General features: G+C 35.7%; 1 protein-coding gene across 3 annotated transcripts in view; it reads right to left on the bottom strand.

Moving 5' to 3' along the window:
- The window catches only part of LOC101262093 (pachytene checkpoint protein 2 homolog), a 41,584-nt gene that overhangs the window by 13,080 nt on the left and 13,630 nt on the right, over positions 1-14,874 (bottom strand). For all 3 annotated transcript variants that reach the window (XM_026028686.2, XM_004252645.5, XM_026028687.2), the window contains exons 7-8: positions 13,893-13,982; positions 13,725-13,800 (exon numbers count right to left, since the gene is read on the bottom strand). In XM_026028686.2, the coding sequence (XP_025884471.1) occupies positions 13,725-13,800; positions 13,893-13,982 (166 nt within the window). The remainder of the gene's footprint in view (positions 1-13,724; positions 13,801-13,892; positions 13,983-14,874) is intronic.

The following is a 14,874-nucleotide window of genomic DNA, read 5'->3' as shown; positions in this document are numbered from 1 at the left end:
TCTAGGTACAAAGCATGGTGGGACAAATGGAGTCATCTCAACCATTGATAAATGATTTTCTGGTGCTTCTTATAGTCGTCCGATCATTTTCAACAGTTGTAGCATAAAGGATAATCTAAAATTATCCACAAGGGGCAATTTTGTAATTGAATAGATAGTACTAAAATTTGTTATTTCTTGCAATTTACAACAATAAAATTATATGGTAGTGGTAATCACACCTCTTCCGCAACCTTTGTGAAATTGTCGTTTCTAGGTAAAGGATTTGAAGATCACTTGCTCAAAAACAGTACTAATAATGGACCAACTGATAGACTTGCTTGGGTCAAAATAGATGCACAATGGTGTAGTCTTCTGTGGAATTCACTTGATCCTATGTTGTTAAATTTGTTTTGTAAGACCTGTTGCAAAGTGTTGAACTAAGCAAAAACATTGTATACAAATGATATACTACTCATCTACAAAGTTGTTTTAGATATTGTTCATCTACGATGAAATCAACAAGACATGGCAAGTTATTTGGGTCGGGTAGAATCTCAAAGGGATAAATTTGATTATCTTATGCCTTGTACTACCATATTAGATGATCAGGAGACACAAGGAGACAGGTTCTTCGTGTCTTGGCTTTGATTGGGTTGCGAGCAGTTCTAACCTCAGTTCGTGACCAAATCCTTTCTAGCCCATATGTTCCTACCTTGGAAGAAGTATTTGCAAGATTATTGTGCATCACATCTGCACTACCAAAGGTAAATTCCTATGATGCATCTATCATGGTTGTCCAGTCCAAACTACCAATTTTCAAGGTGGATACAGAAAAGGAGAATGGTAAAATGGAGGAACAATGAACATTGCACAATGTAATAAGGGAGGATAATAAGAGGGGAAAGATTGCACTCTGTCTCATTTTATATGACACCCTTTGACTTGACGGGGTATTTAAGAAAAAAATGAACATTAAGGGTAAAAAGAGAGTCCTAAAGTTAAATGATATCCAATTATAGTAAGGTGACATTTTTCTTGGGATGAACTAAAAATGAAAGGATGCCACATGAAATAGACAAAGGGAGTGTATGTTTAGTCAAATACTAATAATTAGAAGAATGAAAAACAATTATTGTTATTTTTTGATAAAGTAAGATGTTGTATTAGAAAGGCATCATGGAGATGCAAATTACATACACAAAAATATGGTCAACTCTTGAGAACAAAAACACCTATTTAACTAGGGAGTTAACCACAAGCAAAAGAATGGCCGCTAAGCCATACTGAGAGAGCTAATGAAATCTAGGAGCGGTAATATATCATCTACATGGGATAAGTTGCCCCAATGGAAGAGACTAATAAGGCAAAAGGATTTCAAACTGCTAATTGGACAGAAATATATGGACAAAGAAATTAATTATTTTTAAGATAAAGTGAAATATCAATGGTTTAGTGTCGCCTCTTTAGGAAATGCTCATTCATGAGGAAAAGTATGCCTTGGAGTGTTCTCGATGAAACTAAAGTGCACATTAAGCAAGGCGAAGTGCTCAACGCGTTTTGAGCCTCACTTCAGGGCTTAAGTGCGCCTTTGACAACAATCATTCTTAAAATCAAAGCAGCTCATGTGACTCTTATGTGTTGTGGAAAGACTAAAATGACAACATCATTTCAAGATGGAGGGCTGATTCAATTCCTCATGGGGGTGAATGAAACTTATGCTTCCATGAAGACAAATATCATCATGATTTCACCACTGCAGCAGTGCCAAATTTAAATCAGGCTTATTCCTTGCTAATCCAAAATGAAAAGCACTGTGAGATTCTTGTGAACTTGCAGTACCCAAGAAACTCCTCTTTATTGGCAACTAATCAGAACTCTACTGGAAAGAAGCTAGGAAATTTTGAATTCAAAAGAAAGAGTAACTTGTTTTGCTGTCACTGCAAAAACCTTGGCACAATGTTGATAAATGATATTGGATTATTGGATAGTTTATGAAATCCAAGAGGTAGCAAGGACCTGTCGAGAGCAATGCAGTTCTTTAGTTGAAGGAAATGGTGAAAAACTCAATGTGACTGAAGCAGGGAACACAGAACAACAGCTCACTGAGGAGCAGTTCTCCTACTAGTGCAGCTTCTCCAACAAGTGAAGTTTGTACAGCCAGGATCTTCAAACTCCTTGTCAATGGTGCTACCTGTTCTGGTATAATCTTCACAAATTCAGTTTCTTCTTCTGTTTCCACAAAATCTATGTCCTAGATCTTAGATTCTAGAGTGCTGAAATATAGCCACTTATTCCTCAACCTTTTCTAAATTGATGCCTTTATCCAGTCAATAATTGATGCCTTTATCAAGTCAATAAATGTCAAGTTCCTAATTTCACATGTAAGTCAAGGCAAGTCATCTTGGCAATGTGCCTATTTACTCTAATTTCATTCTCAAAAAATGTTCTGTCTCCTCCTTTAGGTTTAATTTGGTCTCAGTTCATAAACTTTGTAAATAGATGAACTGTCTCTTAATAATTTCTTATTGTGGATGGATGTTGCAGCCACCTTCAGTGAAGAGGGCTCACGACTTTGGTGACATTAAGGATGGCCTATATCAACACCAATCTCTACCCAGCCCAAGTTCTCACAAAACAAATATGTTTCCTTTTCTATTGTTTTTCAATCTGGTTACCCTTCAATTTTGAGTTCAGTTTCATTTCCTGTAAAAGAAAATAACAATGCAAGGCTTTGGCACCTTAGTCTTCTTTTCTACTGTTTTTCAGCCTGATTACTCTTTAATTTTGAGTTCAAATTCATCTTCTGAAATGAAGAATATCAATTCTATTCCATCTTTATTTGATTTTCATTATCCGTGTGATGTTTACCGAATAGCTAGACAAACTAAATTAGTTTTTCCTAATAGTAATTTCACCACTAAATCTGTTTTGAGATGATACACACTAACACCAGGGGCCCATACAAGAGTCCCACTCATAATGGTTATATATATATTTCTTCACTATGGTTGATATATTTAGTGAGGCTTGAACTTATCTGTTAAGTATTAACAGCAATGCTTTCACAGCTTTAAATCATCTCTAGCCATGACATGGATATGGACAGTTCTAATGACAAAAATCCACTTTTTGATATTTTTAGAAGAGGAATATGTATATACAATCCTACTTAGAATAGGAATAGAAATCCTAATGTAGTGTCTATAAATAGAATGTCAGTGTAATAATGTAGATATAAAATTCAATAATATTTTTTCCAATGTTTTTTTTGAAAGTGGTAACTTTTATTCTTTTCCAATATTTCTCACATAGTACTAAAGCATTAGTGAGAAAAATCTAGTGAGCAAACAAGTCACTGTACGTTAATTTCTGGTGGTTGTTGGTCTGATTTGTGTCAATTTTTCTTATGGGGTCGTCCAGCAATTCCGACCAGACCCGTATTGTTTTTTACCAGATCCGATCGTCGTAATTAGAGTTTCGGCTATTTCAAGGCTCAGCGAATTTTCGGCAAGATATGAGTTTTCCGACAATCAAATTTCTACAATCAAGTGCTTCTTCTTGTTTGTTTGTTTTTTGAAAATGGTAACTTTGTCTATTCCTCAAAAGCCAGTACATTGATCAGTATTTACAACATGTACTTCAAATTCTACTATCTTTAACTAAATTGAGTCTAGTACATCAATTAAGGAATTAGTATCATTTGAATATAATTGATTACACCAAAAACATAGTAGCATAAGACAATTTAGTTTGACTTTTTGCATACTATTCTCAACACTATCGAAAGCTCTAGAGTTCCTTTCCTTCCATATTGCCCACCATATGCTAGCTGGGACAATTCTCCATCAGTCTCTATTCTTGGATTGCTTTCCTGCTTCCTCCCAACTCTGAATTACTTCTGTGACTCTTGGCAGGTATGGTCCATGACATACCCAAAAAGGCTCAGGAATAACCTCCATAGTTGACTTGTCATCTTGCAGTGTAGAAAGAGATGGTTAATTGTCTCAGCAGTTTCCCCACAAAAGAAAAATCTAGAACATAATGGTATCCCCCTTTTCTTTAAGTTGTCTTGAGTTAGTACAGCCTACTTGGCTAACAACCAAACAAAACATGCCACTTTGAGTGGAATTTTTGACTTCCAAATTCCTCTCCATGGCCAGTGACTTTGAGGTTGCTTGGTGTGGTTCAACCAGTTGTATGCACAGCCCACCTTAAAGCTGCCCTTTCGATTGCCTTTCCACCACAAAATGTCCTGACCTCCTTCCAGTCCATTAAATTGCCCAATGGTGTTGAAAAAATCTGATACCCTTTGAATCTCCCAATCATTTAATTGTCTTCTAAAGATAAAGTTCAACCTTGAGGAGTCCAGTGATCTACTATAGTCTTCTGTTAGTGAGATACGAGAGAGTATATATCAGGATACAAGGCCTCTAGCCTACCTGCCTCATAGCAAGCATCTTTCCAGAATTCTATTTTCTCTCCATTCCTCACTTTGATTTGTGTTAGCCTTAAACTCGGACCACAGAGATCTAATGGATCTCCATACACTAACCCCATATGATGTAGTCACTTCTTTGGTCATCTAGTTATCTTCCTCTTCATATTTAGCTTTAATGACTTCCTTCCTGTAGGTCTGCTCTCTAAGTTCCTCCTTTTAGCTCCCAGGTTCGCTTGATCACTCCTGCTCCAGACCTTAAGCTTTTCTTTTAATGCCTTAAGTTTTGAAGCAAGTATGAAATTTGGTCTCCCAGAGAAGCTGATAGTGTCCCACCATTCTTTGATTCTGTTTGTGAACCCATCTGTTTCTAACCACCAGTTTTCAAACTTGAAATAATTTTTGTTTTGGTTCCACACTCCCCAAGCAATGTAATAGGATTGTGGTCTGATCCGAGCCTTTGTAAAGCTATTTGTTTGATGTTGTTGAAGATTTCATCCCATTCTTTTGATTTTAGAATCCTATCAATTCTGGAGGCTATGTCTTGATTGTCTCCTTTGAACCAAGTATACTGACCATTCTCTAGTTGAGTGTCAAGCAACTTCAGATCTTCTATGAAATCTGAAAATTCTCTCATGTCTTTTGTTTTTCTCAAACAGTTTCTCTTCTCTGAGATGAACCTCAACACGTTGAAATCTCCACACACAGCCCAAGGCCCTTCTATTAAACTTCTTATCGCCCTTATTTCCTCCCAAACAAGTCTTCTTTCTACATAACAGTTGGGGGCATACACCCTGTAATGTGACAACTAAAATTTTGAAGTTGAGCTTCAAATTTGCAAGCTATAGTGTAGATGTCAGTCTCCAGAATATCCCCCTCTACTGTCCCACAACATTAAAATTCCCCCTCTTGTCCCACTAGCTTCCTGACATGCATATTTAACTCATCTCCCTCCCCAAATTTGCCTAATCTCCTCTATCACATCCCCCTCTAACTTTGTTTCTTGCAAACAAATGATGTCTACATTCCATCCCCCATAACACTTTTGACTAATCTTCTCTTATCCTTATTATTCAGTCCCCTTACATTCCATGTAACCAATTTAAACTTCATTAATCACTAATGAGCAAGTTTCTCCCCATACACCTGGTTCCACTATTTTTAAATTTCACATCAAAGCTTACTAGACTTTTTAACTCTTGGGAACCTCTGCATCTTGTTTTCTTGCATACAGCCTCTACTTCCATTCTTCTGGCTTGTCTTGAGTTGTCTACTTGAAGTAGTAGCTCCAAGGCCTCTTCTTCATGGCCCTGGAAGTCAACAGCCAAAACTTTACCCAACTTGGATCATGTTTTGTCGTACCCAGTTTGAAGTCTCCCTCTCCTTATTTCTTTTTTCTTCTTGCTGTTGAATTTGCAGCGGTTGTGGTTCCTCAATCTCCCAGTCCTTTATAAGATTGATCGAATGATTATCCTCCTCCTTTTCTGAAATCTCCCCCCTTAGTTCATTATCATCAATCTCTATTAATTGGCGTTGAGATTCGATAATTGATTCCCTGACCATGTTTGCCATCTCCTACTCTGCATGGGCAATTTGATCAAGTTCTGTGTGGTTGTTCTTTCTGTTTCTTGATTGTATTGCAACTCTGGGATTTCTAGGAAATTAACATTGTTATGTGGTATTGGGCTTTTACAAGTTGTCATTAAAAATGACTTGACTTGAAAAGTCAGGCCCATTCTTGTAAAATTTCCTCTTTCTATTGGGTTGTTGATGGCCTAAAGTTTCTCCCTCAATTAAATAAGATGTGTGCCCCACGTGTGGCCCCCTCTCTCTTCTTTTTACAACTGTATCCACTTGTTCCTCTGATACAAAATCCTTAAACTGCTGGGATTGTACTTTTCCACATGCTTTACTACTGACTTCACCACAACCTTTACCACCTTCAGACAGTTGTGTAAAGGCATGTACCGGGTAATTATGTGCTCAATCTTCTCTATGTGCTCTATCTTCTCCTGTGACTCTATTTTCAGTTTGCAAAGATTCCGATTGTAATTCTACTCTTACTTGGCACTCAACCAATATCGGAAAGTGGAATATTACTCCATTTCTGGAGATTGAAACTTCTTTGGGAATGTTTTTTCCATCATTTGCAACCAGAATTCTTGCCCACTTCATATGATTTTTTAGTTCTGTTTCTTCTTCTGTGACCACCCAACCTCCACATAAGTTTACGATTTCTTGAAATACTCTCTCCGACCATAGGTGAAGGGGGATTTCAACTATTCTGATCCATGTTTCCATCTTCAGAGTATTATTGGGGAGGCAACCCACCATCGGATTCCACCATTCAAGATTGAATTTGTGATTCTTCCAGTTCCACTGCCGCCATGTTTACGTTAGGGAACTCAAATAGAAACATACCGCCATACATTTCATAGATGTTAACTCCAAATGCCTTTTTCCAGAGTGTTGATGACCATCTTCTTATCTCAGGCAAAGTTGGCTTTTCCTACATCTGTCCTTCCAGATGACCAACTAGGCTTTCTAGAAGCCCATTCTTTGGTCTTCAGCATGTGTGTGGACTTCAATAATGCTAGCATTGTTCGTAATCTCTGCCTCCTTTATAGTCTCTGATTGCCATTTACTATCCTTAATTGCCTTTGCATAAGGGTATTTGGCTTTAGTTAATTTAGGAGGTCCTGGCACTTCCATTCTTTTAGAGCATTTAATGAACCTTTCAATTTTAAATGCTATGTCATGCCATCCAGCATTCAAGGCTAATTCTGGGACCAGTATGGACCTACCCCCATTATTGATGGAAATGATACTTATAAATCTTCCATATTCATTATGTTTCCTAGTACAGAAATGCTCCGCCTCTTTTTCTGCAGTTTTCCATCTTCTGATTGTTTTCTTCTGATCGCTGGAAGCTTCACTGAGAGTGAAGCAGATCCATTCCATGTTACATCGCATGCTTGTGTGCGGTGCGAATTGGCTTCTTGTTTAGACACTCAACATTCAGCCAGCATCTATTTCATCAAACAATCTTTTGCAACAGTTTCATCATTTAATGTTGAATATTGATATATGAGCAGGGTTGTTACATAAATAACTTGGTTACTCCATCTTGTCAAAGATATCTCGATAAATACTTCACTCCCTACTCTAACAGACAGGCAGCGCTTCATATTGCTCAAAATTATGTATTCCACTAGCAAACTAAGCATGTCGATTAGATTGTCACTTTGTTAGACAAATATTTCTCTCTGACTTGATTTCTTTCTTTGTTCCTTCTTCATAACTTGCAGAACGCCCATTTTCGAGCCAACCCACAATTCAACTCTCGGCAAATTAGGGATTGACCCTCTTTCCTCCAACTTGAGGGATCACGCATCATACACAGAATCGAGCAAACAAGAAAAGCAGAGAAGAAAAAAGGACAAGATAGAAGATATTACAGATTCTAATTCCATTCAACCAAACTAAAAAATGAAGGACCTAATACTAAACTGAGTACAAAGCATGCTTGGACAAACAGAGCCATCTCAAACCATTGATCAAATATTTGTTGGAGCCTCTTATAGCCGCTGAACATTTTCAGTTGGTAGCGGCATAATGGATATTCTAAAATCATCCAAGAGGGACAACTTTGTAGTTAGATAAATCGTACTACAGTTTGTTACTTTTTGCTTAGTATAGGTAGGACACATAGTATATGTTTTTGTATTTTTTTTGTAACAAGGGAAACCCGTTGCCACTACCTTTTAGATGCGCACAGGGTAAAAAACTCACTCCTATGCAATAACTCGCAAACCACATAGGAGAGGTAAACTGCACTAGACAATAAAAACAACACTTACCTATTTGAAAAGGATTCAACTTATAATTTTCCAGTTTACAATGGCGTGCTTTTACAGCCATAGAAATCTCACAACATATTACGGGAATAACTTGGGTAGTACCCAGTTCTACTTAGGCACGACTGATCAATTGGTGGAGTATCGGGAACAATGGTGAGGAGAAGAATTGGTGGAAGATCATTCATTCTTGCATTTGGTGGAGTGTGTAAAGAAAAGAATGGCACACATTTTGAAGGCACTAGCAGTTCTATCCAAAAAATTAGGCTGAATTGTCTTAGCTTGATCTTTATTTGGTATAAACAGAATATGTGGCACGAAGTAGGACTTTGTAGATTTTTTTTTATAACAAGGGAAACCCGCAGCCGCTACCACCATTTGGATGCGCACAGGGTAAAATCTCCATTTTTATGCAATAGCTAGCAAACCACATAGGAGAGGTAACCCGTACCAGGGCTCGACCCAGAAGGCAAATCCCTTGCTTTCGCTAGCAAGGGTTTTGAACTTGAGAACTCCAACATGGAAGCTCAAACCACTGGGTCACCCCAAACGGTAGTAGGACTTAGTAGATTTAATTGGCAATGTATAATTCTATAGGGCTCTGGGCAAGAGTTTAAGCACCCTTTTGATGCTAGTAAAATTTACAACTTAGCATCTTTTTCTAGGTGGCTAAGTACTTATTGAAAATAATTGTTACTTGTCTAAAAAAATCTCATGACATACTTAAGACTACATCCAAAAGTCTTTCTACATTTCTTAAACTCATGCACAGTAAAATGCCCTCACATTAATTAAAATGATGGGAATAATATTTAAGAAGTATTCTATTCAGAGACGTTATGGATATTTACAATTAGCGATCGCACTATCCTTTTTGAAGAAAAATTTTGGCACTATCAAAGACACCTTGACCGGCATAATTGATTGTTTGACAATATTTGCCAAATATGCAGCCCATGCAAGACAAGGATGACCAAGACAATAAAGTTAAGAGATACAACTTAATATGAAAACTTGAGCATATAAAGAGTCGCTTGGGTGGAGGGACCAAGAAAATAATTGTTACATGACAAATGTAGCATTTAGTTGGTTATAAGAAAAGGAATTTCGTGATTAACTAATGTAGTGTTTGGTTGGTGGTCTTAATACCCGCATTAGGAATCTACGAATTAGTTTATGTCGGATAGAATGTGAAATAAAAACACATGTATTAGCGATACGAGGCGAAAAGAATTTAAGTTAAAACTGCACTTAAAGTACCTTAGGTAGCAATCAAGTTACCTTTTTCTCAAAAAAAAAAGTACCTTAGGTAGCAATCCCTACATTATTCACAACAGCATAAAAGTCCCTACAACATTTTATTTTATTTTTTGAAATTGATAAAAATCCATACGACATTATTCATCCCATAACAAAGCCTTCATTCTCATTTATTGTAAGAACAATTCCTACATGATAATCCCCGACATAACTAATAGAAGAAGGTGCCCTTATTGTATTGTCAGCTTGGCTCTTATGTTTGTATGTTAAACAATCAATCATCTTGACCACTGTTCACTCTCTCACCAATTGCACATGTAGACTCCATTGTTGCAATTATTCGAGCATCATTAGGAAGTATGAACGTGAAATATATGATTTCAAACCCTGAAGTCAAACTGACAATGAATTAGGCAACATATCCTATGGTGGAGTTCAAAGTTGAAAAGAAATCCTAACATTTCAAGTATCGAAACAAAATCCACAAATATCCAATCCAGTTAACCAACAATTCCAAACTCTAGTTGTGTGCTCTTCAAATTCATTGTCCTCCATGGACTCAGTCGCTGCCAAGTGGCAGAAAAAGCATTAAAAACATATAAGACAATATAAAGAATATATTTCGATTGGTTTCAGCAATGTGAAGACTTATAGTCTGTAACTTCTACATTTGGCAAGTGCTCCGTTGGGCTATGATGTCGAAAAGGCTTTTCTTCATGAATAAATGTAATTGAGAAATCATATTGTTGCCACCCAATTTTGCCATCAGCTATTTAATTAATTTTTAAACTTCTTAAATTTCAAACAATTTGAAGTTATTATTTCGAAAAAATTAAAAATACATTTGAAATCATTTTCAATGCAATTTTTCTATTTTTTCTTTAAAATATATCTCTATATATATAAAGTTTCAATTTTTGTTTTGAATAAGTATTCAGAAAGTCATGTTTACCAAAAATAGAGTTTCAATTAAGTATGTATCTTATTTCCTTTAAAATTGATCACAATTTAATAAAAGATATTTCTCTTTGAAATAATTATTTTATGTTGTCGAAGTTAAGAAGCTTAAACAATTAATTAGATTCATAATTTATCTCGTTTCCATTTCATCAAATTTGAACTAAACCAATTTGAATTAATGAAATATAAGACCAAGGGACCTTCTCCTTTTGATATCCAATTGGACCCTTAACTTGATGAGCCCAAAGATCCATTTTCAGCCCCTTTGCAATGACTCAGCCCACTATTCTTTTAAAATACCCGACCCGCTCCAGATGCATACAATACACCAAACACCCCTGCGACTTCGTTCTTGTTCTTCCAGCATCCAGCGTGAACCAGACGACCCAAACCCAGAAAACTCGTGTCTAACAGTGACCCAGCCCAGAATTGTGAGGCCCATCTCGCTGCATCATCCTCTACTGTCTCCCTTATTCTTTTTGTATGCAAATCGTACAAACGAGACAGGTGTCACGATCCTGATACCTCAATCGTCCTTCTCAAGAATCAAGCGTTAAAATCCTTTTCCCGTTGGATTAGTACTAGAATTGTACACCTTCCAGCTGTGTAACCTTATTCACTCCAGAAAATTTGAAACTTTAGTTTTTCCCACATCGATCCACACCCCTTTTTCTTCTCCATTTCCCCCCTTATAAATAGACTTCTCTTGACTGCTTATAAGGGGACGATTTTTGAGACCTGAGAGTGCGCCTAAAAGGTTTGGGAATTCTCAAGCTCAATAGTTTAAAATTGTGTGGTTGTTCGAGTTGAAGGAAGTGAATTCGTCTTCGTCAAACTCGTCGTCCAGTTTGCTGCCTGGAAGGAGGTAAATTCTTTTTTTAGCTTTGTTTAATTCCTAGTTCTTCTTTGTGTTCTGTTGTTGCATTGTTAGCATTATGTGTTATTAGCTTTGTTTTAGTTTTCAAGTGTTAGGTTTTGGTTTGACATTTTAGTAATTAATAATGTTTCTCTTGTTCCTACTGTTTTATGTACTGTTAGTTGTAAATTTTCCTAGCTTTTTTGATGTTCTATTCGTGTTGCTCTCCTGAATTGGTCTTAAATATTAATGTTCATCTTGGTCCTTATGCTTGTTCCTGCAATGATAAGCATTCGATTTCGTGTTTATACAACTGATTCATAGAAATATAAAATATATTAGTTCAGGTTCTCTGTTAAGTGTTGTTGCTTTGAAAAAAAAATTCTAGTGTTCTCTTTGGTCTTAGTGTCATTGTTCATGCTTCTTCATAATTGATATCTGTTTATTTGCTTCTAACATGTGTTTTGGTATGGTTTAGAGTACATTTCAGCAACAGTTGGTTTAAAGTGACTCCTAAAGTTATGAGCCTTTTTAGTGTTGGTTCGGAAATGTGTCTTTATTTAGCTTAAAGTCAATGTTGTTCTTGGTTGCTGCATATGCTCTCACAATTTGTTACTGTAGACTTGGGGGCTGTTTAAAGTTCTCCTTTCGTATCTGTTTGAGCCTTTATTTCGTTGGTTATGCTTGTTGTAGTTTAATTCTCTTCTCATTTAAGTTGCGTTACTACTTTGCCATGAGCATGAAGGAATTTCTTTTAGTTCAAATTTGTTTCCAGGAGACTAATTGCTATTAGCATTGGCTGTTCATTTTATCCATTTGTTGTTGTCACCTGTAAAAAATATTTCCAGTAAGCTTATGAATGTGTGTTTAGTTCCACTTAGTTGCTGACCAACTTCGGCTTACATTAAATTGTGATTTTATTGAATCTGTTTCGCATAATGAGGTAAATGTATTAGCCTATTAGGATTGATAGTTGTACTCCTTGATTTCGTTTATTTACATGTTAAACTAGTATCAACCCCCTTCTTGATTAGTTACTAATTCTTCTTTGTTTTCTTTGGATGAAATCCCCCCTTCGAGTCCATTGGACTCCACCATCTCTTGCATTGTCCTCTCATCGAGTCGATCTCCAAGCCCTTGAGAGGAAAGCTTAATATTATTGGGTTAAAAACTCAATAAGACAGCAGTAGCAGTGGTTTATAGTGGCTGGAAAATAAAAATGGGACTCAAAAGAACCCAATTTTAACTTAGCAGCATTAACAATAGTCCAAAGGGCTGGGAAATAAAAAATCGGACTTTAAAAAGTCTAATTTGAGCACAGCAGCAGCTGCCAAATAAAGGCCGAAAGTTGGGCAAAAAGCCTAGTTTTCTCTTATCTTGTTATTGTTATATTGTCTAGTTTGGTTTCTCTTTTTCTCTTATCATTGTGTGTTGTGATCGTTAACTTTTTTATTTATTTATTGTTAAGCTAGATGAATCTTTGGGAGAAATATTTTTATTTTGTTATTCAAGTTTAAATTCACAAACGCGTTTAAAGTTAGGCAATCTAAGCTTCAAGACTAACTTGAGAATTATCCATATTCTGTCATAGTCTTCAAATCAACGTTTAAGTGATTGTGTCGATTATTCGACTCAAAAATTTGACTCGGATCAATTGTTAAGTTAGAATTTTACTTTCGTCACATTAATATTTGGATTATTTCATTATTTGGGATAATACAAATGTACAAGTATTAAAAGATTTCTCATTTTTCAAAATTAAATTAATAAATAAGATTTTTCAAGTAATCTACGTTTTCTTTTTAAAATAGCCAAACTTTTAAATCCGTCGGTAAACCACGTGATAGCGAATTCACTAAGATGCCTAAACCCTTCCTTAGAGAATTAGTTGAACCCTTACCCGATTCTGATTTATTTAAATGTTTTCTTTCAAAAAGTTCCCTTTGAAATGGTTTTCTTATTTTTTCCTAAAAAAATAAGTGGCGACTCCCTAAAATTGTAATTTTTCCAAAAACTTAACAAAATTGCCAAAGTTGCGAAATCATTTAAAAACTTTTTAGTTTCCGAAATCGGGTCGTAACACATATCATAATCAAGTAAAGGAAATTACTATTAGTCTGATCAATGCCTAAAGCAGAATCTCCAATCCCCAGCACGGTATCCCTTTCCAACAAACTAAATTAGTCTTAAATTGTGTAGGTTCGAAGTGTGGATTTCAAATTCATTTCCAAGTCTAAGCTTGACTTACTAATGTAGAGAGTTGTCAAGGATGATATCATGAACATTTCTACTCAAAAAAGTAGTTCATTACTTAATCAGAACATTGACTATACAAGAGCTGAATAGTTATCTCAGAGTGTACTGTGAAACGTACCAGCTTGCCACTTTCAGAAAACCATTTACTGAACAATGAATGTGCATTGACTTCGACCAATTGGCTCCTTGGATATCTGATTTATGAGAGTATTATTCAACAGGAATAAGAGGTCAGCAAAGTATCCAAGTGCTGAGACATCCAGTAAAGTATTAGTTTTGTACAAACCTAAAGCTAAAACGTATGGAAAGTTTTTGTGCTAATGCTTTGCATAAAGATGTCTTTCCTGTTCCTGGAGGTCCATGCAGAAGAATAATGCTACAAACAATTAGAAAATTGATCAGTGAGATAACTGGATACTGAAAGGTATTCATGATTTTCCTAAGGAGATTGGGGACATTACCCAAGTTTTAGACAGTTTATGAGGGGTATAGGTGATAGATCGTTATTATTTTTCCCTCTATACTACTGATGTAATTACTACTGAAATACACCAAAACACACCATTGGTGTATTTCTGGTTTATACTACATGTTAACCTGTTCAGAAAAAAAGACATAACTGGATACTGAATGCAGGAAAAAATAAACACAATTGAGGAAAGCTCAGTTTTGATACATCCATAAGATAATAAAGGTTATACAAAAGAGAATTGTAAGGGAGAAGAAACCACAAAATCAGGATCTGATTACTACTCTGCCCGAATACATAATTCACGTTCACAGACGTAGATTTGATCAATTTTCAGTTTACCAATGGACATTAATTTTTCAAATAAATTCTTGATCTAGAAACTAGCAAAAAATGCTATTAACTACGAATATTTACTTAAAAGTAACGAAATAGATCATGTTCAAAGAAAATATGGTTGACTCTTAGGTCAAACAAAATAGAATGTAGTTATGAGCAGCAATATTATCTGACAGCAACATGCACTCAACATGCTTCAAAATGTCTGCAATAAATCTAGTTCTTTCACAAATCTTGGCATATTTAGAAGACTACTAAAAGTTCTTTTTCTTCCCAAGAGGAAAAGATTCACAAAATATAAACAATGCATTCAGGCATAATAAAAAAAAGTTCAAAATCAAACCACTTAAGTTTAATTCTCAATTTTTTAAGTGTTAGAACTGAAATATGAACAAGAATAATATATACAATACTACTGAGAATAAAAATAGTATATAGAAGAAAAGGATTGTATTGTAGT

The sequence above is a fragment of the Solanum lycopersicum genome, chromosome 12, assembly GCF_036512215.1.
Source record: "Solanum lycopersicum chromosome 12, SLM_r2.1".
NCBI classification, from domain to species: Eukaryota; Viridiplantae; Streptophyta; class Magnoliopsida; order Solanales; family Solanaceae; genus Solanum; species Solanum lycopersicum.
The sequence above is the reverse complement of the archived record's forward strand: the minus strand, read 5'-3'. Positions and strand labels throughout refer to the sequence as shown.